Below are 27,002 nucleotides of genomic sequence, written 5' to 3' on the forward strand. Positions count from 1 at the left end.
GTACAGCAAATGAAAACTAATGTTGGCGCTATATAACTAGCAGTTTAAAAATAAATTGAAATAGCGAGTATAAAATCTTCTTTCTCAGTGATTTAAATGACTGATGGAACAAAAGCATGTCCACTAGAAATGGAAGGTACTAAACCTGAAGGGATATCGCAGGCATCACTTGGAAAAAAGGGGGAGTGCTGTGGCATCCTTGCTCTAAAAGGCTGGTACCTGGATATCTTGTCTTGGAAACAGAATCCAGGGCTCCTTCTGCTCCATACCACCCAGTATGAACTGAGATGCTCTTGTGGAAACTGGCATCAAGTTTGTTGTTTACAGTTAATAGTTACAGATTAGTAAGCTGAGTTAGGCTTGGAAACAAATGGATAGTGTCCAGAGATCCGACTGACCTCCTCTTGCCCTTCTCCAGCCATGAAGCAGGTTGGCATTTTGTTTTGCCTGTGGCTTCCAGAGAATTCTTTTATGAATTTACTGGATAGTTGGAGGATGGTGGTGAACTCCCTGCTCTTTAAGAAGAAACAGATGTAAAAGGATGATTGCAGTTGCTACCGGGGATTCCAAGACTACTTGAGGCCCTGAAACGCTGGCTTGTATCCAGCATTAGTCCTACTGGGAGCAGACCCATTGAAAAGAACGGTGCTTCAACAGTCAGTTGATTTTTTGTATTATAAAAAATGTAAACAAGGACAGAATAGGAGAGCTGTTCCTTGAAAGAAAACGACAGAGAATATGCTTATGTATTTGGGGCATGATCCAGTTAGAGTTAAGGACTTTTAAGTCCCATTGTTTTCAGCAGGAGAGATTTAACCATGTGGTTAAATTCTCCCATTGACATGAATGGACTTTAAATTTATATAGCATAATATGGCTGGCTTAGCTAATTGGAATCTTTAGCCTAATTTTCAATACCTAATGAAAGGTTATTAAAGCTTGTATGTGATCTAGTTGTTTGATATGCATTGCATTTCTCATTTTATTTGTACATACTGGATTTTTGAACTATTCTCTAATGTAATACTACCATCACCCTAGCTATAACTCATATTCTCATTTGTCTGCAGTGTGTAGGGCTTACTGTCCTGTATCAGGTAAAAAGATTTAGTGAAAACCACAATTAAACTTTTTATGCCTGAGATGACACAAACTATTTCCAAAAACTCACAATCCTCTGATTAGTTCCAGATGTGTCCTAAGGCATATAAAATGCACATCTGTTGGAGTCCCAAGGAGTCAACCTGAATGAAAGATGGGGCAGCAGGACAATATTTATTTATTTGCTATATGTAGTTTTTGGATATTCTGCCATGTGATTTGTTACTATCAAATCCACACGTAGTGGAGCAACTCTGAAGGAGGTTTTTTGTTAAGGCTTGGGATTGTGAAAGGGGCTGTGCAGCTTATTGCACATTGTGTGGGACTTGGTACTGATCATGAGGGTCTATTCCATCCTCTCCATTTATATCTTCTTCATTTGTTTTTTAATGTGGACTGCTCTCCTACCATATTTTCAAAAGTTCAGCATATGTACCTTCAATGGAGTGTTTCTGCAGTTTATTTCATTTTGCATTTGTGGAACCAAAGCCTTCCAAATGCACAGGGTTGCTTATGCTGTGGTGTGGAATGCTCAGCTGCTCAGGGAACAGAGCAGACTGTTCATCCGCTGCTGCTTTTGCAAAGAAGAAAATGTTGTCAGTTTGTCCATTGTCTCAAGAAGACCCAGAGAAAGGAGGAGAGGGAGGCTGAGGGCTAAGAAGAGCACATTGGACAGGGAAGGTAAAGACCAGAAGCTTAAAAACGAAGAGGCTAAAGGAAGGGTGTGGTGTAGGTAGTCACCTGAAAAGACAGCTAAAGGGCAGGTAGGAGGAGAATGAGGACAAGGGCAGGCAAGCTGATGGAAGGCATGGCTACTGGTGGGGGGGGGGATTCTGGAAAAATCTCCAGAAATCTCCAGCTGCTAATGCCAGGAGAGGGTGTGTGTGCTCTAAGTGATGATCACAAGAAGTGCTAGGAAGACTAATTAAGCTAAGTAGACAGGGTCTTTCAAAACAAGAAGCTGAAGAACCATGGAGGCAGAGGAAGAAGTAAAGGCTAAAGTAAAACAAACCCCTCTCTCTATGCATAACGTAGAAACATAGAAACAGAGCAAGTCAAAAGGGGCCTCCCAGGCCCTCTAGTCTGACCCCCAGCTCTAGCCAGCTCTGCTCATGACACCCCTAAATATGTGCATGGGTTAACAAATGACAGGACAAACTGTTGGTTTGGTAAAATTAAGGTTGCACCAACATTCCTCAAGTGAACTTACTCAGTTCAAAACTTGGCCATGTTGGGACATCTGGGCAGAGGCAGGCTAATGGTTTGTGGGTAAAATGAAGAGGAAAGACAGTGCCCACCAACACTGGGAATCATGATTGCTGCATCAGCCAAGAACATTCGTAGTAGAGTAAACTGCCCCCCCACGAAAATCAGCTTGCAACCTCAGTCTATGAACAGGGTGAGCTGTGTAAGCTTTGGGCCTGAGTCCTTCTCCTTCCTTCTTTTCTTTTGGCTTTTTTACAAGGAGACACGAAGATTTGTTAAACTACCATAGTTACTCAGTTTGTCCAACCTGGATACTCTTAATTATGGTGTAGGGAAACAAGTTTGCAATTAGAAATAATCGTTTGAAGTAGGCTTGTTTCCCCAAACCATAATAGAAGCTAACCATAGTTTTGCCAGGTTTGGACATAACAAGTAAATCATAGTCGGCTGAAAATGGAAGTAAAAGCTTCAGATTTTCTCACAACTGTACTGGTAGAAGGGGCATGCAAGCCTAATACTTATGCATCATATGAATAATGCATTATGGTTACTTGTGGACCAGCCAGTATATCGGGTTATGAATATTCCTTATTTTGTCCATTCCATGTTGAAGATTCAACAACAGGGAAAGATAGTATGCTAAAACATTCTATATATAAAATTTCAAGTTGCGTTTTTGAAAGAGGTAATACTTATCTTTTCTGTTACCTATAATTGTGCCTTGATAGGGAAATGTATTACACTTCTGATATAAAAGTACAACATTTTGGGAATAGAGTCAGGGAGTAGCACTGAAATTGTAAAAAGAAAACATTTCTGACATCTTGAAAAAAGATATGAGGCTTAGATTGTGTGGCCTGTTAAAAAGTATACAGTTTCTTTTGTTTTGTGTTGATATGCTATGTTATGTTATTTGGGCAATGTACCTTTTGAAGTAAAAGATTTGAGCATTTTAGAGGTGCTTTTCAGCCATCAGGCCTCATGAAAGCCATTTGTTTTCTGCAGCTGTTTTGCTGCCTCAGCCTGATTTTTCTGCATATCATGGATCAAAGTTGAAATGTAAAAGTGCAGGACTTGGGAGCCTTTGAACCAGAGCTTAGGTAGACACTAGTAAAGGGCAGGTTGAACCATGTAGTAAATAATGAAGGGCTCTGATAAGCGGGTAGCACTTGAGTTTTTGGCTTACAGAAGATGAATGCTGGTTAAATGCATTCTCTGTTCCATGCTTGTTTTTCCCCCAACTAGGAGGAAGGTAGCTCCTCTTTGGGGAGTTTTGAGGGTGTTTGTGTTCTTTTGAAGCTTCCTGCTCCCTTCTAATCTCCAGTTGGAAAGGCGGGGGAGCCCAAGGGGGCATTGTTTAATGTTTTTAGGAGCTCGTGACTCCAATGAGCAGCATTAGCTTTTAATTAATCACCTAAGCAGGCTTTTGGTAACAAGTCTTTACTGAATAGAAGTTTCAAGCAACGAGATGCTCTTAAGAGCTCGCACTCAGAGGCAGACATTCCAGAGATGCTTCTTGCTGGGGAGAGAGAGAGAGAGAGAAGGAAAGACTTCGAAGGGGTCTTTGAAAAGGCAAATGAAGGGCAGGTTTAGAAAAGAGATTCCCATTATATGAGGTGGTTCAGAAAGGAGAACATGAGAAGGGGCCCACTGTCCTGGGCTGCATTGAGATTCTGAATTCAGAGATAAGTCAAGTCAGTGCTGGGGGGGAGGGGGGGATAAAAAGTGTGTTGCTCCACCAGAGCTGGCATGTCACCAAAGCTAGGGTAGCTGGCTTAAGTGCCTCTTGCCTAAGCTGAGAAAAGCCCTTCAGAGGATTTATTTATTTTTAGTGAGTAAAGAACAACTCTTCCCTCATCAGCCCACAAGCAGTCACTCACAGGAGTCAGCACTCTCCCCCCCCCCCGCCCCGCCTTTTTAGGGTTGCTTATCAGTTCTGTAGCTCCCAAGCTATCTAGCTGAAATGCCTTTTACCTTTGGTTGCTTATCTCACCTTTGCTTGGGTCTCTGTTGAGCTTACATAAATGTGACCTTCAAGGCAAGGTGGCCAGAAGTTAGGAACTGGCCAACCACCAAACTTAGAGTGGGAACAATGGAGCAACCATGATCTTGAAGGGCCGCTCTCATTGGCATTGTTCCCCAGAGGCAGTATCTGATTTGTTCAGACTGCTGCTACTCAAAATATAAGTGGAGGCAGAGATAATCCTTTTAAAAGGTAGCATGGTGGAGACTGCAGACTGGCTTCAGTGGCAGCAGAACCAGCCAGTTGAGAAGGAGAGGCAAGAGTCCCTGCCATCTTAGTGTCCTTTCAGGGGGTTGCTTGAGCAGTTTCCCAGACCATGGGACTCTTGACCTGTAGTCTAGTCCTGGTGGCAGTGCTGCTTGTAATCTACATACTATTCTTTGGAGAGGGAAGGCAAAGCACCACTTGACTCATTGAGCATATGATCCGTAGTCACATCGTACACACGGCATCCTTCATAAGATCTCTGACCCTGTCATCACACATTTGAGTTGCTGTTGTTTGCTGAATTTAGTCAGTTAGGTGTGTTTCCAGTCAAAGCACTACAAAATAGTGCTGCATAGTAACTAAGACCAAAAAGAATACAATAGAAATGAATATAACCACTCTTTAAAAAGCCAAAGGGAACATTGCATTCTGCTGCATTTGGTTGCATCAATGTTCTTTTTACATCAGTCTTTCTCTTTTGAAATCAATGTGCACATATCTGGCCAGATCTTTATTAGGTGTTGAATTGACATGGATACTTAAAAGTTGGGCTTTAGTGTCCAAATATGCTTCATAACCAGAAATAGGGTTTACAGCTTATTTCTGTAAACTCTATTTTTTCTGTACTTATTTATTACATCAGAGAGGATGATGAGGATCTGACTATTACTACAGCATGGTACAATATACAGCATTTAGTATAATACAGTTGCTCCCACTGTGGATCCATCTTAAACTTATTCACACAAAATGGCTGGACAGGGCTGAAGAGAGAAATCCAAACAGCAGAGAAAGGAGTAAGAATTCACGAAGTGAAGCGATAAAATCCAAAGGGGTAGATTCCACCTCTGTATTGGAGATCATTGGAAACAAAGATGAGAGGCAGTGGGACTTGTCCACATGGGGAAAGAACACCTGCTTGTGTTCCCCCACTATTAGAAACAGCGGTGGTGTGGGCCAGATTAGGCCTCCTGGTCAAAACCTCTGCACCACTGTAATAAACATTTTCCAGCTGATGATCTCTGCCAGCCCACCTGGGAGCAATTCTTAGGTAAGGCAGGCTGGATTGATGAAATTACTGAGCACCTGCTATGTAACCCACCACTTTAAGACAATTGAGGCCATGACTGTTCTTCAGATGATTTAAAGATATTATGCTAAAAACAAATGGACAGCAAGCCTTGCGTGGAACCTTTTAAAGCCACAGAAATAAAAGTTCAGAGCAGATTGTTTCAAAAAAATATTTATGGGCATCATATATGTCAGCCTCTCCAACTTGAAGACCTCCAGATGTGTTGAGCATTGGGCTGGGGGATGATGGAAATTGTACTCCAACACATCTGAAGGTCACCAGGTTCAGGAAGACTAATACATGCTCTAGGATGGGGTTCCCAACCTGGGGTGCAAGAAAATTGGCAAATCATGACATTTTTAACCAAAAATTATCCCAATAATAAAATTATTTATTATTATTTAGTTTGCATTTGGATTCAGTGCTTTTGTCAATCTAGACAAAATCTAGGAATTGCTTGAATCCACAGGCAGACTTGTGGGCTGCAGTCAGCAGGAATGTTCCACATTTTGACAAAATCATGAATGAGAAGCAGGAACAAAAAGTCATTGAATGTTATATTCACAACTGGGATTGATTTTACTGTTTACATTTTTTTCTAATTGCTCAATTTATATTTTGATTTTATGTACTGAGTTAAAAGCCTTTTTTTTGTTCAATTTGTTTACCCGCGGTACTGTATGTGGTTCAATTTGTGATTCAAAAATTAGAAATTTGACAATGTCATCTTCAAATATGATATTACTTTTCTAGTGGTGCAAACATAAATCAAACATTTTCTATGGGTGCAGAGCATAGAAAAGCTTGGGAACCACTATTCTAGAAGAATCAATATTTCCTCTTGGAAAGCATCACTCAAAAACCTGAGTTCGTGAAATAGGACAATTGTGTTGTATCACATGAGGAAAGTGGACAATAAAATGGTGGACAAAGTTTCTAGATAACAGCATTGGAATAAAAGCAGCACCATTTTAAAAAATTATTACTCAAGCAAGGAGGAAGGAAAAAACTATTATTTTGAAAAGGAAAAATGGAAATGGATACAAATTACAGGAAATAGAGTAAATGTGGAAACAGTGGGACACCAATAATAACATATATTTATCGGCAGAAATAACACAATAAGCATTGGATAAGTGTTGTACAAATGCAGTAAGTCATCTTTTACTCATAGTGATTTATCCTTGATGTGACAAACCAAGATTTCTGTGTTCCATTGCAAAATTGATCCTGTGCCTGACTGGTCCCACCTTATGTAACCAAGGTAAAAATTCACTCCTACTGCCTTCTTTTGTCCTCCCACTTGGCGCCCACCAAGTCTTCTGGCAGAATTCCTTGCTGGATGTGTTTCTGTTGATTTTCTTGTCTTGGTATGAAAGGAGTTTTCACAGGGTAAAGTTCTGATACTTTAAAATCCCCCACCCCATCTTTTGGATTGATTGGCTCATCTTTACCCAGAATGCTTCTAAGTGTGCAGTAGGAGACTCCTTTGTTGTGTGTCAGCCTGGCAAGCAAGTGACATGTCATTTTAATCTAACGTGATTGAGCTGTTCAGGAGAAGGTGGTCTTTTATTATCTGAGCTCTGTATAAAGGCTTTCCCCCCATGCTGCTAGTACTTAGAATGGGTGCTCCTGAGAAATAGATAAAACAAGCATTGTGTAACAACAAACGCAATTCATTTTTATAGTACAGGGGGGGCGGGGAGGAAGAACTCAATGGGAGAAACCTTATCTGAATGGAAGAGGAGATACTAAGTGGAAGGAAATGGATATATGACAGTCAGGAAGATTAATGGGGTGGTGGCTAAGAGAGCAAGGCTGGGAAAGGAGATCTGGGTTCTAGTCCTCACTCAGCCATAGGGTACCCCGGGTGATTTTGGGCCAGTCACAGACCCTCAGCCCAACCTACTTTGCAGAGTTGTTGTTGTGTGGATAAGATTGAGAAAAGGTGAAAAATTACATAAGCACCCTTGAGTTCCTTGAAAGGAAAATATGATGTATAAAATAATTGAATAATAAAAGAGGCAAAGCAAGATAAATGAATGTGTTCTACAAACTAAAGGGCCAAGCCTTCTATAGTAGTATTTTAGACCAGCTGTAACTCAAATATGATGCAATGGCCGACGTATGTGCCACCACTCATAAGCAAATCAGATGCCGATAAATCACAGAGTTTGTTCAGATAGTCTTCTTTAATGGGGCCAACCCCTCAGGGGATGAGGGGCAATTATCGTAAGTAACATGGTGTGGATCTTTATTGTCTTATTTAGCTTGGCTCTTGGGGTCACTGGCTCTATAAGGAACTGGAAAATATGTTGTGTCCTAAGAATGTGCAATCTTGCCATGGCTATTAATAATAAAGAAGAAAATAACTTTGATCAGGATTATATCCTTGATAATGGCAACCATATTACCCCAATGCTTGGCCATTCTTTATAGGTGCAGCCTGTTGTGACGCAAAATGGCAAGAATAATGGGTTCAAGAGTTTTTCGTCTTACTAGGTTTATTCTTTTGAGTGACTATATTTACCCAAGGTGTTTATGTATTGATATTGGCCTAATTCAGATAGAACTGTAAATGATCCTCCACCATTACAACCATGAGGAAAGTAGAAGCTTTCAGTTCTGTTTTTGACTAACTACAGTTTAATGTTCTGTCTGAACCCTAAACTGTGATTGCTCTTAACAATGGTGTGTCGAGATACGCAAGCTTCATAACCCAGAAATTGAGTTTGGCTTCATTCAGTAGCTAAGAATAAACCTACGTTGTCCAAGTTCACTTACAACACAAAACTAAGCTCATCAAAAATGGAAGTTAAATATTTAAATCTCATTTTGTAACAATGTAAGAGCAAAATAGGGGAGAGTGTATTTTTATGTAACATGAGTATGTAATTTGTGGAACTCCAGATGCTTTGCTTACAGATCATCCCTCACCACTGGCTATGTTAGTGGGAGTTGTAGGTTTTAACATCTGGAAGGCCCCATGTTGTCCACTCCTGATGAAACACTAAATCAGTGGTGGGCAAAACATAAATCTCCAGATGTTGCCAGCCAACACCTAGTGCTCTGTTACCGTTGATATACATTATTGTAACCTGATGCAAATCCCTTAGCTTCTACTGAACCCCTGTTCCTCGACCTAGTTTCTATAGTCTCTATTTCTAGTTTCCATTCTTCCATTGTCCATCCCTTAGACTTCACTTGAGAATTCTGGAACAATATCCAATTCTTCTGAATCAGATGCTACTTTCCTTTTCAAATACCAATTTTAACCAAATTTGGTGCTTTGACTTTAAACCAACATTTCTGTTCTGGAGACTTTCCATAAACAGAGCCCTAACTTGCTTGGAGAGAAGAGGGATGTTTTGTCTGAATTTTGCTAATAGCTTTCCCTGTGCATCCTTGCTTTTGCTTCAGGTCATGATATTAATGGAGCTCTTGAACCATCAAACATTGATACCAGCATCTTGGAAGAATACATTGGCAAGGAGGACTCACCGGATATGTAAGTGCTGCCTTTTCACTGATATTCCCAATGCTTAATGATGGTTGCATAATCCTGTCAGAATGATAGTGATGATTGCATTCAACGTGAGTGGTGTGGCTTGTTTCACATTATGACAATGTCAGCGATTATTTCCTTTGCCTTCAGTCTTCATTCTTTTTTGTTCATGACTCCAGCATAGTCGCAGTTTTTCCTAAATCTTTATTCAGTGCCTTCCTTCCTTGAAAGTGCTGTTGGAAAAATTTTTGACTGCAGATGTCTTAGATCAGTCTTTTAACTGTGTGTTGCCCAAGGTGGTATTTTCTGGTCCCCAGAAAGGGATACTGTGCTATACAGGAAGCATGCAAAAGGATGAGGTGTAGGAAAAGGAAACATAACTTTGTACTGGTGATACTTAGGTGACTTTTGAAGTGTGGCATAACTATGTAAGAGAGAACTCCTTAGGAGCTTCCATAACAGGTTAAAAAGTTTTGCACTGCTCTTAAATCTTTATGTGCTGCATTAAACAGCGTTTTGTAAAACAGCACTTTGTGACACAGAGCTAGTGGAAGCTGGCTGGTCACCTCCTGCAAACCAGGGAGAAGCTTGATTATCTTTGGAGAGGGAATTTCAGAATGCTGAGGCTTGGAAACATGGCTGACCCTACCATTAGACAGAGTAAGGTACTATCCTCAGGCAGCAGATGCTGGGAGGTTGCAGTTCAGCGTTGAAGGAGAAAGCTGAGGGCCGTATAACCTGCTTGGTGCCCCCTGTAGGGATTTTCTCTCTCTATTACTGCCCCCATATATGAAGATACTGCTTCTTCACTGGGTGGTCTCACCTATGGGATTGCTTATTTATAGCAGCTCCTTTTATTTACCAACCTGAGAAACTATCTGCCGCTACAGCCCTTGAATTCCACAAGCTCCCTGGCACAAACTGTATTGCAATACCTTACAATCTCCCGGTAGCTCTGATGAGGCTTAGGTGTGAGATGCTCACCTGCACTAGAGAGCAGATGAGCTGTTAAACAAGTAATTTATTAAAAGGATATTTTGTACTTAAGGGGTTGCTAATATTTACTTTGGAGCTTTATAAGGACTGCTTAGTGACAATTCATTAGTACTCAGGAGACACAGTTTCTGGCGCAGTCCTCTTATGACTACTTTTACCTCATGTCAAATTGCCTAAATTGTCAGCCTGGCCAGATATCCTTAAAACCAAGCTCATCTTTGGGCTACAGTTTTGTTTGGACACCAGCCTCCTCCCAGTGTGGTGTTGGCTGCTTGGACAGCTTTATTTGGGATTTTATGGCAAGGTCTTAGGTCAGGCTTTTGGTCTAACACAGCCACTTGCTTCCTACTGTTGTTCTTCATAAGCCACATAAAATTAGTTTAATAGTCAAAATGTTAATTTTCCCTCAGTTTTCTCCTACGCTTTTTAAAGAAACACCACACACCAAGCAGACCTTCTCCTTGCCTCTCCCTCCACAGACCAGTTATGATTCCTGTTAACCGCAAAACCTTAGTTGTCATTACCCAACTGTTCTTTCCCACCAAGCTTGAATCCCCACCCAATCAGAATTATATATACCTGTAGTGGGCCCCATCTAACTCTATTAAAATCAATTATCTCTCCCTGCTGATTGTCACCCAGCAACTTGCTTCACAGAGGACATACAAAATGCATCTTACAGAGCCACAATAGTTAAGTGCAGGCACTTCTTCTGACCACTAGCTTAATCTGCTGGTTTCATTTGCAGTAGAGGACATGCTCCCATCATCAGTGTGGAAAACAGACCCAAGTGTCTGCCCAGTCTGCTTCTGTGCACGGAATGGCTGATGGGGGCACTGCCTTGTTCTTTGCCTCAAGTAGTAAAATTCTTAGGCAAGCTCTGTTTGCAAACTATTCTGCCTTAAACTCAGTGTGCTCCTGTGTTGTGAGCATGACTATCATTCTGTGATGCTCACTCATCTGTTCACTTTTTAAAGGTCTTTGTAGCATTAATTATTTTTATTCCATTTATTATGAATCAAATGTGTTGTATATTGTCAAACTTGAGTTTTGTTTTGTTTTTTTGTCCAGACCAGCTTTCCCCAACCTGGTACCATCCACTTATTTTGAACTTCAGTTCCCATCAACCACAAGCAGCATGACCAATGGTTAGAAATGGTGGGAGCTGTCATTCAAAGCACCTGGAAGATACCAGGCTGGATAGAGATGATCTAAACTGAGGCCTTTGTTTAGTAACATACTTCTGTGTCGTGTGCCAACTATGCAGTGACATAGATGTGGTCTGTATGGTATATCAATGCTGCAGTGGAACAATGAATATGTGCATGTTATTCAGTTGTTTGATTTATTTCCTGCAGTTCTGATTTGGACTCCATCTCTGACATCCCAGCCTCAGCCAGCTACCCTCATGCCCAGCCGTCCAACTCTGTCAATGTCAATGCATCTGTCTCTACTGTTGGTCATATGACTAATGCTGCATCCAGTGGTTCCCTCCATCATGGTGCTGCAAGCACTCAAGTCCCAGTCCGGCATGGCCTTCTCAATGGCCCTTCAGGTGGCCAAGTTCCAATCCGGCACGGTCCCCCATTGCCCAATCCATGTGGACCCAGCTACAGTGCTCACCTCAACTGCAATAACAACAATGGCATGGTGGTGCCCAAGGGATATCTTGGGGGCCACTGCTTGACCAGCATTGCCCCTCCAATCAAATCAGAACTCAAGGCCTCCTATGCACCAGGGTAAGTGATGCAGCAAAAAGAAGGAACGGGGAGAACGCAGGTGGGGAAATTCCAAGATCTGAATTTATCTGAATTTATTCTTCAAATTCTAGAATATAACTATGCTGTTAATGTCCAAACAAATTAATATTTTTTGTTCAAAAAAGGCACTGTTCTTTTGAAAGAGAAATGGCAGCCCCCAAGTAAAGGAGAAATTTGTGTGTGTGTGTGGTTTATATATTGATTAATTTTATGTCTCCTTTTTACCTTACTTTACTTTACTTTGGTTTATCTTATATTTATTATTTTATTTATTTAAAACTTTTGTATGCCATCCCTTATGCCTTGGCATCTCGGGATGGCTCACAATCCATAAAATTGAAATACAATAAAATCACATGTATAAATAACATAATTCAATACAAATTTACATAAAGGACAAAATCAAAGCGACTGTTCGACGCAATTAAAATATTAATTTTTAAAATAGTGATTAAATAAAGAGGTTTCGACCTGGTGCCGAAAAGAATATAAACTCGGCGCCAGGTGCACCTCTCCAGGTTATCTTACTGTTTATTTTTATTGATTTTATTTTTATTGTCAGTTTTTACATTGTGACTTGTTAAACGTGAATTGAACTGAACTGAATTGTTTTGATTGTTGTTTATATGTTGTGAGACATTCAGAGAGCCTTATGGCTAATGGGACACCATACAAATGAAAGACAGACAGACAGACAGAGGAATCCACACCAGATCTGATGGTCTTAATTGAATATGTATATCCCCTCAGTGAAAAATGGAATACTTTAAGGCAACATAAAAGAAATTAAGTGAATTTAGGAAGATTGATATGTTTCCTGTCCTCTGCAAAAGTGACATGTGACTGAGTATGAAAAGAATTAAGTTCTAGTAGACTGGAACAGCAGGGGCTCATTTCTGTGGCATTTTTTCAGTTTATACACATTATGCTGCTGTGGAAACCAGAAAGGGATGTATTGCGGTAGGTAGGAAATAGATAATGTAGGGAGGCTGAAGGAATTTCCCACAAACAATAAATTATAAGGCAGGAATGAACAGCAAGTTGGGGTTCTTGCTGAACTCATCGTGCATTTGCCTGTGGCCTTCCCAGCCACTGATGGGGCTACAGTACTGTGTGGTCACTGAACATTCATCAACATTCTCACCTGAGAAAGAGTCAGTCGCAGAATGCTGGCAATCAGTGGAGATCCTGTGAAGGTAGCAGATCATCTGGGCTGTGGCGAATGAAGAGGTGTTGCATGACTTGGAGGCTGGACTAGGAGGATGTAGGCTGGACTGAGCTTCACATGGTAACATGAAATAAATATCCATATCTTTGACATTGGCATTGCGTGCTTAGCATACCTTGAGCTGGCTTGCTTTCTGCCGTTGACAAGCTGGAAGCTGAATTACTTTGGCTAGTATATTATTGGTGCTAGATATGAAGAATTCTGCCTCAAGGAAGAGTGATGTGAAAGGTGAACCTTAAATCAGTCCTTTGGTTCAGAGGGAGCATTCCACAGCTTTCATATTTCTATAGTGTACTTGCTTATGAACTAAATGGAAAAGCTTTTTATGGGTCCTTGTTTAACAATCAGGTTTGCTCAATGTGGTTGCAGGTTTTTTTCTTGTATTATTGGGAAAATATGCAGACTGCATTGGAAGAGTCTAATTTTAGGATATGTTGGAATATCTAGTGCTCAGTGCTTTCTGCTCTGAGGCCAGAGATGGAGCCCTTGCCATTTACAATCTCACTTCACAAGCTGGAAGAATACGGAGTATTGCAAAGGCTATTTTAATGCTGTGATGTGATTTACGAAGCAGATTACTGATCAGACTGCCATTTCCAATCCCTGCCATAATAGTGGTTGTGAGTGTAGCAGGACCACTCAGAACAAAGATTATTTAAACATCCTAGAAATTTTCCCAACACTGAACAGATATTTAGAATAAACTCAGTCTTCTCACTTAAGAAGAAACTACCCTGTGATATATTGGTTAGATTCACAAACAAAACAACATGAGATCACATATTAAACAAAGAGAATCTATTAAGAATAGCTGGAAAAGAAGTTAAGATTTTCCAAGATTTACCAGAAATTTACTAAAAAAAAAAAAAAGAAAAGATTTTGACTTTCTCAAACAAATCTTACAAAGGAAAAATATAAGTTATCATTGAAGAATACCATTTACAATAGAAATTACATTGCCAAAGGGATAAACAAATTACAATACAGTAAACTAAACAGTTGGCAGGAGAATTAACAACAGAAACTAAATCTAAAGATTCTGAAAAACAAAAAGAAAAGAAAATAGATAAAGAAGAGAAATCAGAGCAGGTGACAGTATTAGAATAAACAGACAAAATGAGGATCTTGTCATATAAATGGTTTAAATTCCCCTTCTAACTGAAGTACAACGTTTAACTTTTTGAAAAAAACAAAATGCTGATATAATATGTAGTCAAGGAACTAACATAAAATAAGCATGCTTATATACTAGATAAGAAATTGGGTAAAATTTATGAAGCTTCAGCAGGTGCTAAAAAGAAAGGAGTTGTGATTTCTATTTAAAATCAGGGTCTAAAAGTTATAGGTGAATTAAAAGATTTTAAAAGAAGATTTATTATCCTCAAGATAAAATTTCAGAATGGTACGGTATGCACATTGGCAACATTGTATACCCCAAATAATGCAAAAGAATGTTTATGAAAAAAAATAATAAAAAATTCGTAAAATTCCCTGTTGGATTTCCAAGGAGAGTTATTGAATTTTGGAGACATGAATGGAGTCATGGACCCAAACAAAGATAAATCTAAAAATGTTAAAAGAAGCAAACTCCCTAGAAATGTTTTTAATTATATGGGAATGTTACAACTGGAAGATGTGAGGAGGTTTAAAGTTAGAGATTATACCTTTTTTCCAGTAGACTTCAGACATACCCTGATGTGTTAGATATCTAAACTTTAGAGAATGTAAAAATTCAAAGATACCTTTTAAATAGTTTATTTAACCTATTTTAAATAGTTTGGTGTGAAGACCAAGTTTGAACGGAAAGAAAATGGAAATTAAATGACTATCTTTTATTACAAGACGATATTTTGAAGAAGTGTGAAAAAATTAGAAGAATTTTTTAGACTTAATAACACATATGACATCTCCAAGGCACAACAATATGGAAGTCAGCAAAGCTTATATGAGAGGAAACGTAATAGCCATAGCCTCCAAAAAGAAAAGAAAGGAACAATTAGAACAAACTAAAAAATACTTGAAAGAATTCAAATACTAGAACAACACAATAAAATCATTAAATAAATTAATATGAAGTGATCTTAAACAGTTAAGAAATCAATCAGCTATGCTTGATACAGAAAAGAAATGGAAGAAATTAAGATTTTTAAAACAGAAACATTTTGAACACAAAAATAATCTGGGAAGATACTCAGCAATACTGTCTTAAGAATGAAACTGAAAGGAGAAGGATAACAGCGGAGAAGAAAGACAGTGGAGTCACTTATGCAGAGAAGCATGAGCAGTTTACCCTCTTTTTTTCAAATTTGTATTAAAAGACTCAATTTTAGAGTATGGGAATTGAGCAATAAATAGAAGAAGCACACATTGAAAATTTTACATCTGAACATAGGAGAAATACTGAATGACATTACTACTATCCAAGAAATATCATAAGCTATTAAACAAGAAATTGAAGAAAGATAAAGCACCTAGCCCAGATGGTTTCACAACAATGTATTACAAATGCTTAGAAAAAAAATTAATGATACCACTTCAGAAAATAATAAATAAAATAAAGAGAACTCACTGCCTCCATCATGGCAAGAAGGTTATATAACACTGATATATAAAGAAGGTAATGATCCTACTTTGCCACACTCTTATAGACCTATTTCACTATTAAATGTGGATTACAATCTTTTTACATTGGTAATTTCAGAGAGATTAAGAAAAGGCATTCCAAAGCAGATTCATCCATATCAGACTAGCTTTGTATCAAAGTAATATATGAAAGATAGTGTTCGTTTTGTGATTAATACAATTGAATTTGTTAAGAAGCAGAAAGCTGAATTTCTTTTTAGGTGCTGAAAATGCACTTGATAATCTGTCTTGGCCCTTTTTATTAAAACTCTTCTCTATTTATACTGTGACCCAAGAGTCATGAATTGGATTCAGGTAATTTACACAAAACAGCACACAAACATTTTAATAAATGAAGCTTTAAACAGTGGCTTTCAAATAGATAAAAAACATGTCAGGGATATCTATAATCATTTCTATTTATCCTCATATTGGAAGTCTTATCCACAAAAATAAGACAAGATACAAAAATTAAAGACTTAAAAGTAGATGGAGAAAAATACAAAATGAAAATGAATATTGACAATATAGGATATAGCTCTCCATCTATCACTGCAATGTATAACAACTCAGATTGAAAAGTTTGACTCTTTCTCTGGTTATAAAAGAAGAAAAAAAACCCAAAATTATTTGAAAATTTCTAACAAAACAAGAAGACTTGAATATTTGAAAAATCTCAGGATGTGAAAAACTTCTAACTCAGTTAAGTACTTGGGAATAAAGGTGACTGGACAAAAGAATACATTATTCCAAGACAATTAAAAATAATATGGATAGAAATCCAAAAAGATCTACAAAGATACATTCAAGGCAAAACTGGACAGTCATCTGAGTGGGATGGTGTAAACTGGTATCCTGCAACAGCAGGGGGTTGGACTCGATGGCCTTCCTGGCCCCTTCCAACTCTAGTGTTCTATGATTCTAAAGCTTTTAGTTCATTAGTCTGACAGGGTCAGGGCATGATTTGCTGCTTGCTTTTCAGTCTAATGTTTTTTGCAATCTGCTAGAGATTACACTTTTTACTTCCAGTCTTAAATTCTTTTAATATGCTATATTCTCCTTGGCAAGCTCCAGTACAATATTTCTGCAGCATTATGGACTGATACAGTTTTTGTATGGAGGAAAAGCCTTAATGGAAGTGCTGATGGGCTAGTGCTTGTGTCTTGACAGATGCATCTCCCCTGCCTCTAGAGCAGTTTTGAGATAAAACATACTTATGAGGAATGAGTGGTTTTTTTAAACAGCAACAGCAAAGTGTATGAACATATGAACAAATATCTATATATATACTTACACATATGTGTATTTGCTTAGATCTTAAGCGTCTACTTCACTAAATACACCTTTCACAAATACATAGAATGTGCTGGTGTGTTGCTTGCCGACACATACATGTGCAGGTAAAATGTAAAGCTGGATTTCCATGGAAGTGAAGAAGTCATGCTTAAAATGTCAAGCCTTTGTTCACCATCTGAATATAAAAAGATCAATGTGAACATACATGATCTTGACTTGTCTTTGAACCTTTGTCCTTTTGGCCATCCAGCAAAATGCCACTCCCATTGCCGCTGCCGCCCTCCAGTTCAGCCTATTCCAGGGTATAAAGCTCTTGATTTGTGTTTCCCTCCTTTTACCAGAGCAATTGGGGTTTCTTTGTTCAGAATGCTTCTGGCAAGGAATTTGCTTTTTTTCTTCTGATGCAGTATTTGTCTCCGACTCCCAAACTTTCTGGTCACTCCTGTGGATCAAAGTTTGCACAAAAAGCTTGGTCTGTGTTATTCTTCCTGCCAGACAGATCCATATAATGAATTGACTCACCTTGACTGTGTCTGAGCAGGATATACACAAACACTTCTGTAAATATTTGGTTAGGAAAATGAAAGGATAAAGAGCAGAAGAAGCTAGCAAGCGGACAAGAAGAGAAAATTCTTCAAAGTAAGCAAAGAAGTCTTGCAAATCTCGAATTCCGGAAGGGATGTTTCCAAGTAAGATTGAAGCCACCAGCATTAGCTTTTCAAGTGATGCTTTGTTGTAGATCATTCATCTGGCCAGTAGGGCCAACACAAGATAACAGAAGTCAGTGTAGATGCAGGCAGAGGAGACATCTCACAAAAGATGCATGAGTCTGCGCAAGAGAAGCATTCTCTTCTGAAGGGGAGCAGGAACCCAGAGGAATCTGGACTGTTTTGAGAATTAGGGAAAAGGTATGCAATCCTTTTCCCTCTAGGTTTCAGTGCCTTCCTGATTGGTTTGGCTACTACTTAATACAGTGGAGTTGCCAGTTTGCACCATTATAGGGAGCTGCAATATGCTGGAATGTCTTCCAGTGCTCTAAAGGTTAAGCCTGATGCTTGGAGGAATGTAGATGGGACCAGGCTGCAATGACTTGAGGAAGGGATGTTTTTTGTTTAGCAAGAAATAGGGTATCTTCAGTTCCTGCCTGTAGCTGTTGTTTTCACCAGAAATAGGGCATCAAGTCTTTGGAAGGTAGCTGCCCTTGCTACCTGTCCTGTATGCTACCTATCTGACCTGGAGGCAGAACACATCTGGTACCCCTGTCCATCTTTTCACTTCTAAAGCCTTGGTTTTATGGTTTATGTCTGCCTCCATTTCTCAACTTCCATCTCTCCTCTGAATGCACTTCAGTTTGATTGTAAACTGCGTCATCACACTGAACTGAGCTTTCCAATGACCTTTTATCTGGCCAAACATAAAAACTTAGTTTTCTGTCCTTGATCATTCTCTCCACCTTGGTATTCTCCTCTTCTTTAGTTCTCCCCACTCATTCCTAACTGCTTTTGCTGATCCACTTTTCTCCCTCCAACTTCCTTTACAACACAGATGGGAAATGTGTGGTAGTGCTGAGCTGCAGTGCCCATCAGGCACCATAGTTGGCTATACTGGCTAGGGCTAAAAAGAGGTGTGGGGACTACATGTCAGTCAAGTTTCAGTGTTTCTGCTACTGCTTGCCTTCTTGAAAGAAACTAGCTTGGTGCTAGAGCAGCTGTTTTGCATGCAGAAGGTTCCAAGTTCATTTCCCAACATCCCCAGGTACAGCTTGGGAAAAAAAATGCCTGAAACCCAGAAGAACAGCTGCCAGTCAGCTTTGACCTTATGTCTGACTCAGTATAAGGGAGCCACCCATGTTCTCTCATTCTGCAGTCTTACCTGTGTACAATTACACTCGTGGCTTTCCTTTTCCCTTGTTTATGCTGATAACTCCTGGTTCTGTTTTCCTTGGGGCCGAAGTCAGAATTCATAATTAACCATTTTTTGCCACAGATGTTGAAATTTAATCACTTGGAATATTACCCTCCTTACAGACTTGCTGAAAGCCTGCAATATTTCATTGAACCCACGGTAGAAATTTAACATGTATTATGCTACTGAAGGTCTCATTTCATATGCTTGGAATACAAACACACACACCTTGTTTCCACCAATCCGTTTTCACTGAATTCCATTAATCACAGCTGTCTGCCAGTTCCACTGTTGCAAGTACTGCAAACCTCTGAAGCACAGTTTATAATCTCTCAATCCTTATCTCTCCCTTTTCATCTTATTCCTATTTCCACTTTCTCCTTGGTATGTAAACTTGGGGTCATACTCCTTACAGTTCCTTTCCCTACACTTAACCTGTTGCCAAATGCAGTGTGTGCGCTCGCGCGCACACGCGCGCGCGCGCTCTCTCTCTCTCTCTCTCTCTCTCTCTCTCTCTCTCTCCCTCTCTCTCTCTCCAGTTCCAAGTGCTGTTCTATCACTGCTGCCTCTCCTTTTAAAACCCTTGTCCATACCATGGTTCTCCCATTTCCTGACTTTTGCAAGCTTCTGATTGATGCCTTGGAATTCTGTTTCTCCACAGCTAATTCAGAACATCTATGATAAAATAAACTCTGACTTTTTCAACTTTGCATGGTATCACTTTTTTCTTTAAAAGTGTCTGCACGCGCAGAGAGTTTTTTCTGCTTTCCATTTTAATGTCAATCTCCTCATCCTTACATCCTTTAGAAGTCCCATCACCTTATGTTTTAGATCTGTATGGTCCAGTCCCGGTCTTGTCCCTCCATTCTTATTATTTTTAAGGCCCTTGTTTGCAATGCTCTCATCTGTTGTTACTCCACACATTGTTCACTACAGCTGCACACTTTCTGATGTTCTGTTCTTTGTACTTATAACCATCCCTCTGACTTTTGTCTTCCATTTCTTCCAGCCGTTACCAGTTCCTCTTGTAAATCCTTCCTCTGGATTCTCAAAATATTCTTGGCCTTGCTTATTCTGTGGCTTCTAGTACTGTTTAATTCTCCCTTCTGCACATCCTTGCTGTCGCTTCATCAAACTTAGAATGCTCTCTTCACCTGTGTGCTTTGATTTATCCTTTGCCCACCGAGTAGAAACTTACGCACTTCTGTACAAAAAAGTAGATATAATATCTCAAAATATGCTTTAAGTGTATTGTGATTATTGACGCTATCCAGAAACCTTTTTGTAAGAGTTGCATTGATATATTCTGTCCTTAGAGAACGTATAACACAAGATGCACATTCTAGGTCTAATGTTGACCTCCACTTGGCCACAGTTGCATAATTTAGTGTGCATATAGACTGAGTGGGCTCTGCTCAGTATTGGTAAATGTGACCCAAGTTCCTCGATGGTTAGGAATGTGCAGGAATACAGTTTCAGTTGTCATGCAAAGATGTCTTGCTTGCAGTCCCTAATGTGAATGCATATAGGAGTGCTTTTTTCAAGAAATGTTCAAAAAATCCCAAATCTGTGTTAGCACTGGGATTTTTAAAAAATGTACTCTTTGAAATGCACATTTTAAAACACGGACACATTTTCACAGTTTAGTCAATGGTTGAAGTGGGCCCTTTTGAAAAATGCACACAGAAATGCATACTTTTCCTATTTGAAATTTTTATTTTATTTATTTATTTATTAAAACATTTTTATGCCGCCTCATTCGCCAAAGCCTCGGGGCGGCTTACAACAGTAAATTACAACAATAAATAATTTGCACTTTCCCCATTCAAGCCAGCTGGGAAATGGGTTAATTTTTGGAGAATTTCGACAAGCTTGAAAATGCCTTGTTCTTTCATCCCTAAATATGTACCTTAAATGCTGGAAGGTTTTTGCAAAGTGAAAAGGGGGACAGTATTTGACTCAGTGAGCCACTCAGAGACATTCCAAGTTCTGACTACACTGCTGAAATAGATCCAGGCTAATCACTGCTTGTCATGCCTATGCGAGCATTTGTGTAATTAGCCGTGAAGAAGCATAAATGCCTTAAAAGTGCGTGTCTTACCTATGTGTGTGTCATTGGCCACATTGGATAGGTTTGGCTGTTGGTTTGCACATATACAAATAGTGAGCTGGGAAATGTATCAATGAAAGTTCTTGGCTAACATGGCAATATATTTATCCCTTCTCTTCACATTTTTGTTAACAAAGAATGCACCTTTATGTAATCAGTAATAAGGAAATATAACATACTGTTCAGCTAACTCTCTGCAATGGAAAAAGTAAAGATCTGTGAATAAATTGGTCACAAGATCTGGATCAGTCTACACAGTTGTTATCTGGAAGTATCTTGGAGAACAAAATGCTTTGCAAAATGTTATGTACTGTGTTTCTGGAATTCTGTTCGGGGCTTTTATACTTTTATGTAAACTGCCTTGGAGGACTATTTCCCCTGGAAGGTGGCCTGAAAATATTTCAGAGAAATAACTTGTAGGCATACTTTCGCTTGTTCAAGAGGAGCACAGTGGTTTAATATTGGAGGCTACCAACTCAGACCTGAGGAGCACTGGGGAGGTCTGCAGTGAGCTGCTTCTCAGAGAATTACCCTAATTACAACACAAGTGGGAAGTTCAGTGTTATCCTGAAGTGACTCTCCATTAACTCATTTGTACTTGGCTTCATTACACTTCAGAATCCATCTCCTCCCATCTGTTTCAGTCTCATCTTGCACATTTCTGTTTACTTGACCTTGCCATTCAGCAGTGATAGCAGTTGCTATCAGCTACTGGAAGGTATGTTCAGAATCACAGTTTCAAAGTGGCTCTGACTTCATTGGCCTATAAGGAGCTTTGCAAGGAATTCGTGTGGTGGTTGGGGAAGAGCCGACTGGAAAGGTTCAGCAACTGAGTCCTTAACTTTGGAGTTGAGAGTTAAAGAGAAGATGCTGATTTGCCTTTATGTAGGCACCCTAACTTAGACTCATCTGTTGAAAGTGTACTGTGGGAAACCCAGGCTGAGGTAGGCATTTAGCAACCATAATATCACTGTCCTGCTTCTTTGATACTGATGGTGCTACATAAATAAGTAAGTAATAGCCATACACAGAGTTAATAATTCAGGAAAAATGGTGAATTCTTTCTTGCGGAATTCCTATTTTTGTGTCTTTCCATGGTTGTGGCCAGGTCATTTTCTTGTTTATATCTGGGGTACCTTTGCTCACTTCAGTGGAGTTGCTTCATATTTTAGTCTCATATTTATATGATGATGGTACAATCTCACTGGCTTGAATTTTGATGGGACCAGATTTCGGAACAGAGCCAGGTTCCCCGAAAGCCTCCTCTGTGTTTGTGGTGACACTAATGATCCTTTTCTGGGGAACAGAAAGATTTTTGTTTTGGCTTCTCTTAGCTGAGCAAGAGCTGCTGGATGAAGAGAAGAGTCTTATTAGCAGAACAGCAAAATGGCCCTCAAATGAAATGCCTGTGAATAAAATCAAAGGGCTCAGTGTGAGAAAACACAAGCCAGGCACCAGGTGTGCGAGGATACCAGCTAAAATGGGCCCAGGCTCTTTGGGGAAGGAGTAGCCTGGGGCAGTAGGTGTGGGATGCTTTCTGGTACTTTGGGGAGTGGCCAGCAGTTGGTTGTGGCTTTGGTGCAAAGAGAATTGGACTGTAGGGAGGTCACGTTGACTTCTGTCTCGGAAAGATTTGTATTGAAAAATGCACATCTTATTGTAAATGTCTGCCAACTGGGGATGCTACAGACAGTGGGGTTGCCAGTGGTGCTGTTACTTGTCTCCCCCCCCCCAAGATTTGAAAGATAGTTAGCATTTTTCACCTTATCAATTTTGCTAGATGCTTGTTTGACCTTTTCCTCTATTTTTCTCAATTGCTCTTCAGCACTTTACCTGACTCTCCCCCGGACTCTGGATCAGAGGCATACTCCCCCCAGCAGGTGAATGGTAAGTGCTAAGATTAAAACCCAAGCACACCAGCCTCCCCCCCTTTGGTTGGCGAAAGTGGTTGGCTCTGAAATCTTTATCGGACAGGGGAAAAACAGACTGCTGCAATACGTGAAGAGATTATCAGTTAGTAAATATTCCTAGACTTTCGCCTATTGTTTTTCTGCTACCCTTTGGAAAGAGGGGGTGGGTGGGCAGGAACGAGAACACAAGAGGTGTGTGAGGAGGAAGAGAGAGAGAGGTGTAAATGTAAATGTACTTTCTGGGAGAGGAAAGTGGAAACGGGTGACATATGCCTACTGAGGACATGAATGGAACATTCGAACCTTATTTTGTGGATGGCTGTGCTGTCAGACTCTTGGAGAATTCAGTAAAAACAGCCCTATGCCAGAAATGAAGACCAACACATGAATACTGCTATGAGCTTGCTGTTGGGTGGTAAGTTTGCCTGGAGCTCCTGCCGTCTTTTTTCAGGCTTCATTTGATGCACAGGGGCTCTCCTCCATTTCCTGTGACAGCATGAGAAATTTTGGATAGCTCACAGTGGCTGGGTCTCCCTCCCCATTGCCCATAGGACAAATGTAGTCCTGTTTTGACCCTCTCCGTACTTTATAGCTGTGGAGAGAAGAGGGAGGGAACTGTATGGATCTGATCATACCCCACTGCCTGTGCTTGCGGTCTCATAATAAGGGAGATTTTGTTGGGAGATTTAGGAGTTTAATACACAAGAGCTTTATGAGCAGGGCTTGAAGAATTGGGTGGAGTATGTGTCAGAGTGCTGATGGGAATTTTCAGATGTTTCCCCACTGGCCCCTTCCTTAAAAACCTAAACACTTTTCATAGTGGAAGCGGCTACCTCTTCTTTCTTGGTGGAAGAGGTCAAGAGTTCTGTTTATCTCACTACAAAAATCCCTGGAATTCCTCCTGGCCCTGCTTTAAATATAGCAAAGAGGCCAGATTGCTTGCCAGAGAATGAACTGCTTTCCCTCACCACCAGAGCAGCAGCACCAAACCAGCAGAGAAAAAAAAGCGTACAGGATTTCGTTCTGTTCTCTTCATCTCAGGGAGGGGAAGGACTAGAATCCAAGCTTTGTGGGTTTGAGTGGAGTGCATATTTAAGAATATCTTCCCTCTCTCCTCCAGAGTCTTAAAGAATTTTCCCCTTATTTTGAGGGAAGAAAGCTAGGCAGCCCTTAACAAGTGGAAGATGAGAAATGGCTTTCAAGAGTACATTTACCATACATTGCCTACTTTGCAGTAGCAGTTATCCCATTCACTTTCTAAACTGAAATGTCAGACTTTTGCTGTTGATTCCTGTAATTCCACAAAGGCTGAAGCTTTTCCAAAATTACAATTATTTTAAAAGATTAATCTGGAGTACAGTGTTCTCTAATCAGTGCAGAACATCACCACCCATTTATTTATTTATTTATTAAAACATTTTTATGCCGCCCCATTCGCCGAAGCCTCGGGGCGGCTTACAACATAGTTGCAGTTGTATATTCTATAAGATATATTACATTTCATGTTGCATATTTTAAAGTTTGTCCTCTGAACTTCCTGCCTGTTGGTGTTCTTGAATAACACTCCTACATTTTAGGAGAGTGCATATGTGTGTTCACAGACTGGGATTTCACCATTCTGAATGGTATCTGTAAACTTGGCTGTTGCACTTTTGTCAACCCTGACTCCAGAGCAATTGCCTCTGCTTGGGTCAAGCGATTGATCTAAATGATCAAACTATCACCTACATGTAACAAAAGGTGCCTCCCTCAATTCTGATCCTAGCCAACAAAATATAATGCAGTGTGGTAGGTACACAGAATGAGTGACTGAAAAACTGTTTTCAAGGCAGCACGAAATAGCCAGATCATTGAAAGACTCTAGTTCACCTACATTTGCAAATGTAATCAAGTTTTCTAATACTTTATTTATTCCAATCCCTGTATACCACTTAATGTATTAAAATCCCCAAATGATTCACAATAAAATACAATTTAGCAATACATGACCAAGAAAAGCACATTAATATTAATATAAACATAATATATATAATTAATATATTATAAACATTAATACCATTGTAGCACCATAAACAGTAAAACAGGGTAGCAGCAGAGTCCTTCAGAATGTGCTTTCAAGATGTGTATGATTTCCTAATTTAGCCAAGTATAGTTAGTCTAAAAATACTCTAATGTTATTTTAACAAATAAGTTTCTATTATAAAGTATGACACAGTTTGGATCTAGGATTTCTAGAACTGCTTATTGCCAGTACCCCATAGGAGTTCAGAAGGCAAGGGTTGGAAACGAGACCTTTTCTGTATGCAGAACTCCTGCAAAGTCATTTAATTCTCAACTTTCTTCTCTCAAACACTGATAACATTCATTTTGTTGTACAAGAAAAATCTTGTTACACTTCAAAGGTACTTATATATACCTCTTCTCAAGGGAAAAGGAGGCTAAAGGTATATGTATGTGAAACTATAGAAGAGGGAGGGAAGAGAGACAGGGAGAGATAAGGTGATCTTGGAAGCAAAGGAGAAAGAAAATTATTAACAGCTTCTATACATGGTCTTGGAAAAATCATGGAACAGTCCTGTATTCCTTTTCCTCTCAAGCTTAAGGCCCTTGGTGCTTCTTGACATTGTTGCTAAGAGAGGTGGTAACAGGAAAATAGACCCCAAAACAGAACTGGGACAGGTGGAACTGAGAGGAGAGTTGAGATGCTGTTAATTTTTTTTAGCTGCAAGAGGTGCCTTCTCCACTGCTGATCCCACTGGTCTTCATGGAATTGCAGTGATTGAAACATGCTCATACATATGCATGTGGTTTGTGGAGGACTGGCTCTCTGACTCAATGTGCTGGTCACCTCTCATAACATTTATACACCTGGAAAATACCAGTATCTGTGCACAGCTTTGTCTTGTTTTTCCACACCTTTTCCCTTCGAAAGATGCACTTTGAGAGCGTTCTTTATGATCCTGGTGTTATTTGGGACGTCTAGGTGCTAGAAAGGAAAGTGAATAAAAATGTTTCCCTGAACTGTAGGGCTTTCAGAGTCCTTTGTATGCACTGCTACCTTAAAATCAGGCATCAAAGTTAAGTAAACTTCTGTTTTGCTGTGTCAAGAAAGGATGTGAACTTGAGTCAAGGGCTTTTGTAAATGCCTGACAGCCTGTTCCCAGGAAGGTAGAATCTTTGCATGTGCTTTGGGTTTCCATGTCTCATGCCCCCTCGCAGTCTTCTGCATCGAGTCAGCAAAAGCCTACAAAAGTGGGTTTTCTGTGGTCTTGCCTTTAGCCTCCTAATTTTTTATGCAATCAAAACTGATAGTTGAATTTTTTTGGCAAATCTTTGGGGTTTTTTCAGTTCAAAGGCAACTCATTTTACAAACTTCAAGCACATAAAAAACCAGGGAGATTGACTAGAAATAACTCCCCATTCCAGTTGAATTCTATAGCTTCCTCCTGTCTTTGTTTAGAAAGGTAGTGGTGACTTTTTTGTCCTTGGAGTCAGAAGGGCAAAAAAGATCAGAACTGCTGTTTCAGCAGACAAATCTAAAACTTGGAAATATATAAACGTACCTTCCTACCATAACCGCTTTTGGTATTCTATTGTAGCCAAGGCCTGTTCCACACCCTCACCCCCCCTTTGGTTCGACACATGAACTAAGCTCTAAATTTAGTACTGCTTTCTATTTTGGGGTGGTGGTGTTTGCTTAATTAAGAAATTCAGCTGCTTGACTTGTTGATTCAGTAAAATCAGAATTCAGTACTATTTAAAAACAAAAAGCAATCTTAAGTTTTCATAGACTTAAAAGCATTGCTCTTGATCTTTCCAGAATATACTGTTTTCCATTCATTTCTGATTGTGATTTTCCTTCTGAATCGAAGGGATTAGTATGAAGTAGAAAAACAGAAAGTGAAGAATGGTGAAAATATTTTGTCCTTGCGTTGGTTAGACAGGAATCTTTTTTGATATAATTAAACCTGATTTCTTCTCAGAACCAGATATGGATGAATATGAAATTTCCCATATTTCAGATCTTAAATTAATTTTGTCCATTTTCCTCATCAGTTTAC

General features: G+C 39.6%; 1 protein-coding gene across 4 annotated transcripts in view; it reads left to right on the plus strand.

The window, feature by feature from the left end:
- MYRF (myelin regulatory factor) overlaps positions 1 to 27,002 on the plus strand; it is a 126,124-nt gene that overhangs the window by 47,378 nt on the left and 51,744 nt on the right. For all 4 annotated transcript variants that reach the window (XM_044425675.1, XM_044425672.1, XM_044425674.1 and 1 more), the window contains exons 2-4: positions 9,030 to 9,117; positions 11,469 to 11,849; positions 22,857 to 22,918. In XM_044425675.1, coding sequence (XP_044281610.1) covers positions 11,575 to 11,849; positions 22,857 to 22,918 — 337 coding nt within the window. In that variant the 5' untranslated portion in view covers positions 9,030 to 9,117; positions 11,469 to 11,574. The remainder of the gene's footprint in view (positions 1 to 9,029; positions 9,118 to 11,468; positions 11,850 to 22,856; positions 22,919 to 27,002) is intronic.

Source organism: Varanus komodoensis, unplaced genomic scaffold (genome assembly GCF_004798865.1).
Source record: "Varanus komodoensis strain SLA01 unplaced genomic scaffold, ASM479886v1 scaffold16, whole genome shotgun sequence".
Taxonomy (NCBI): Eukaryota; Metazoa; Chordata; class Lepidosauria; order Squamata; family Varanidae; genus Varanus; species Varanus komodoensis.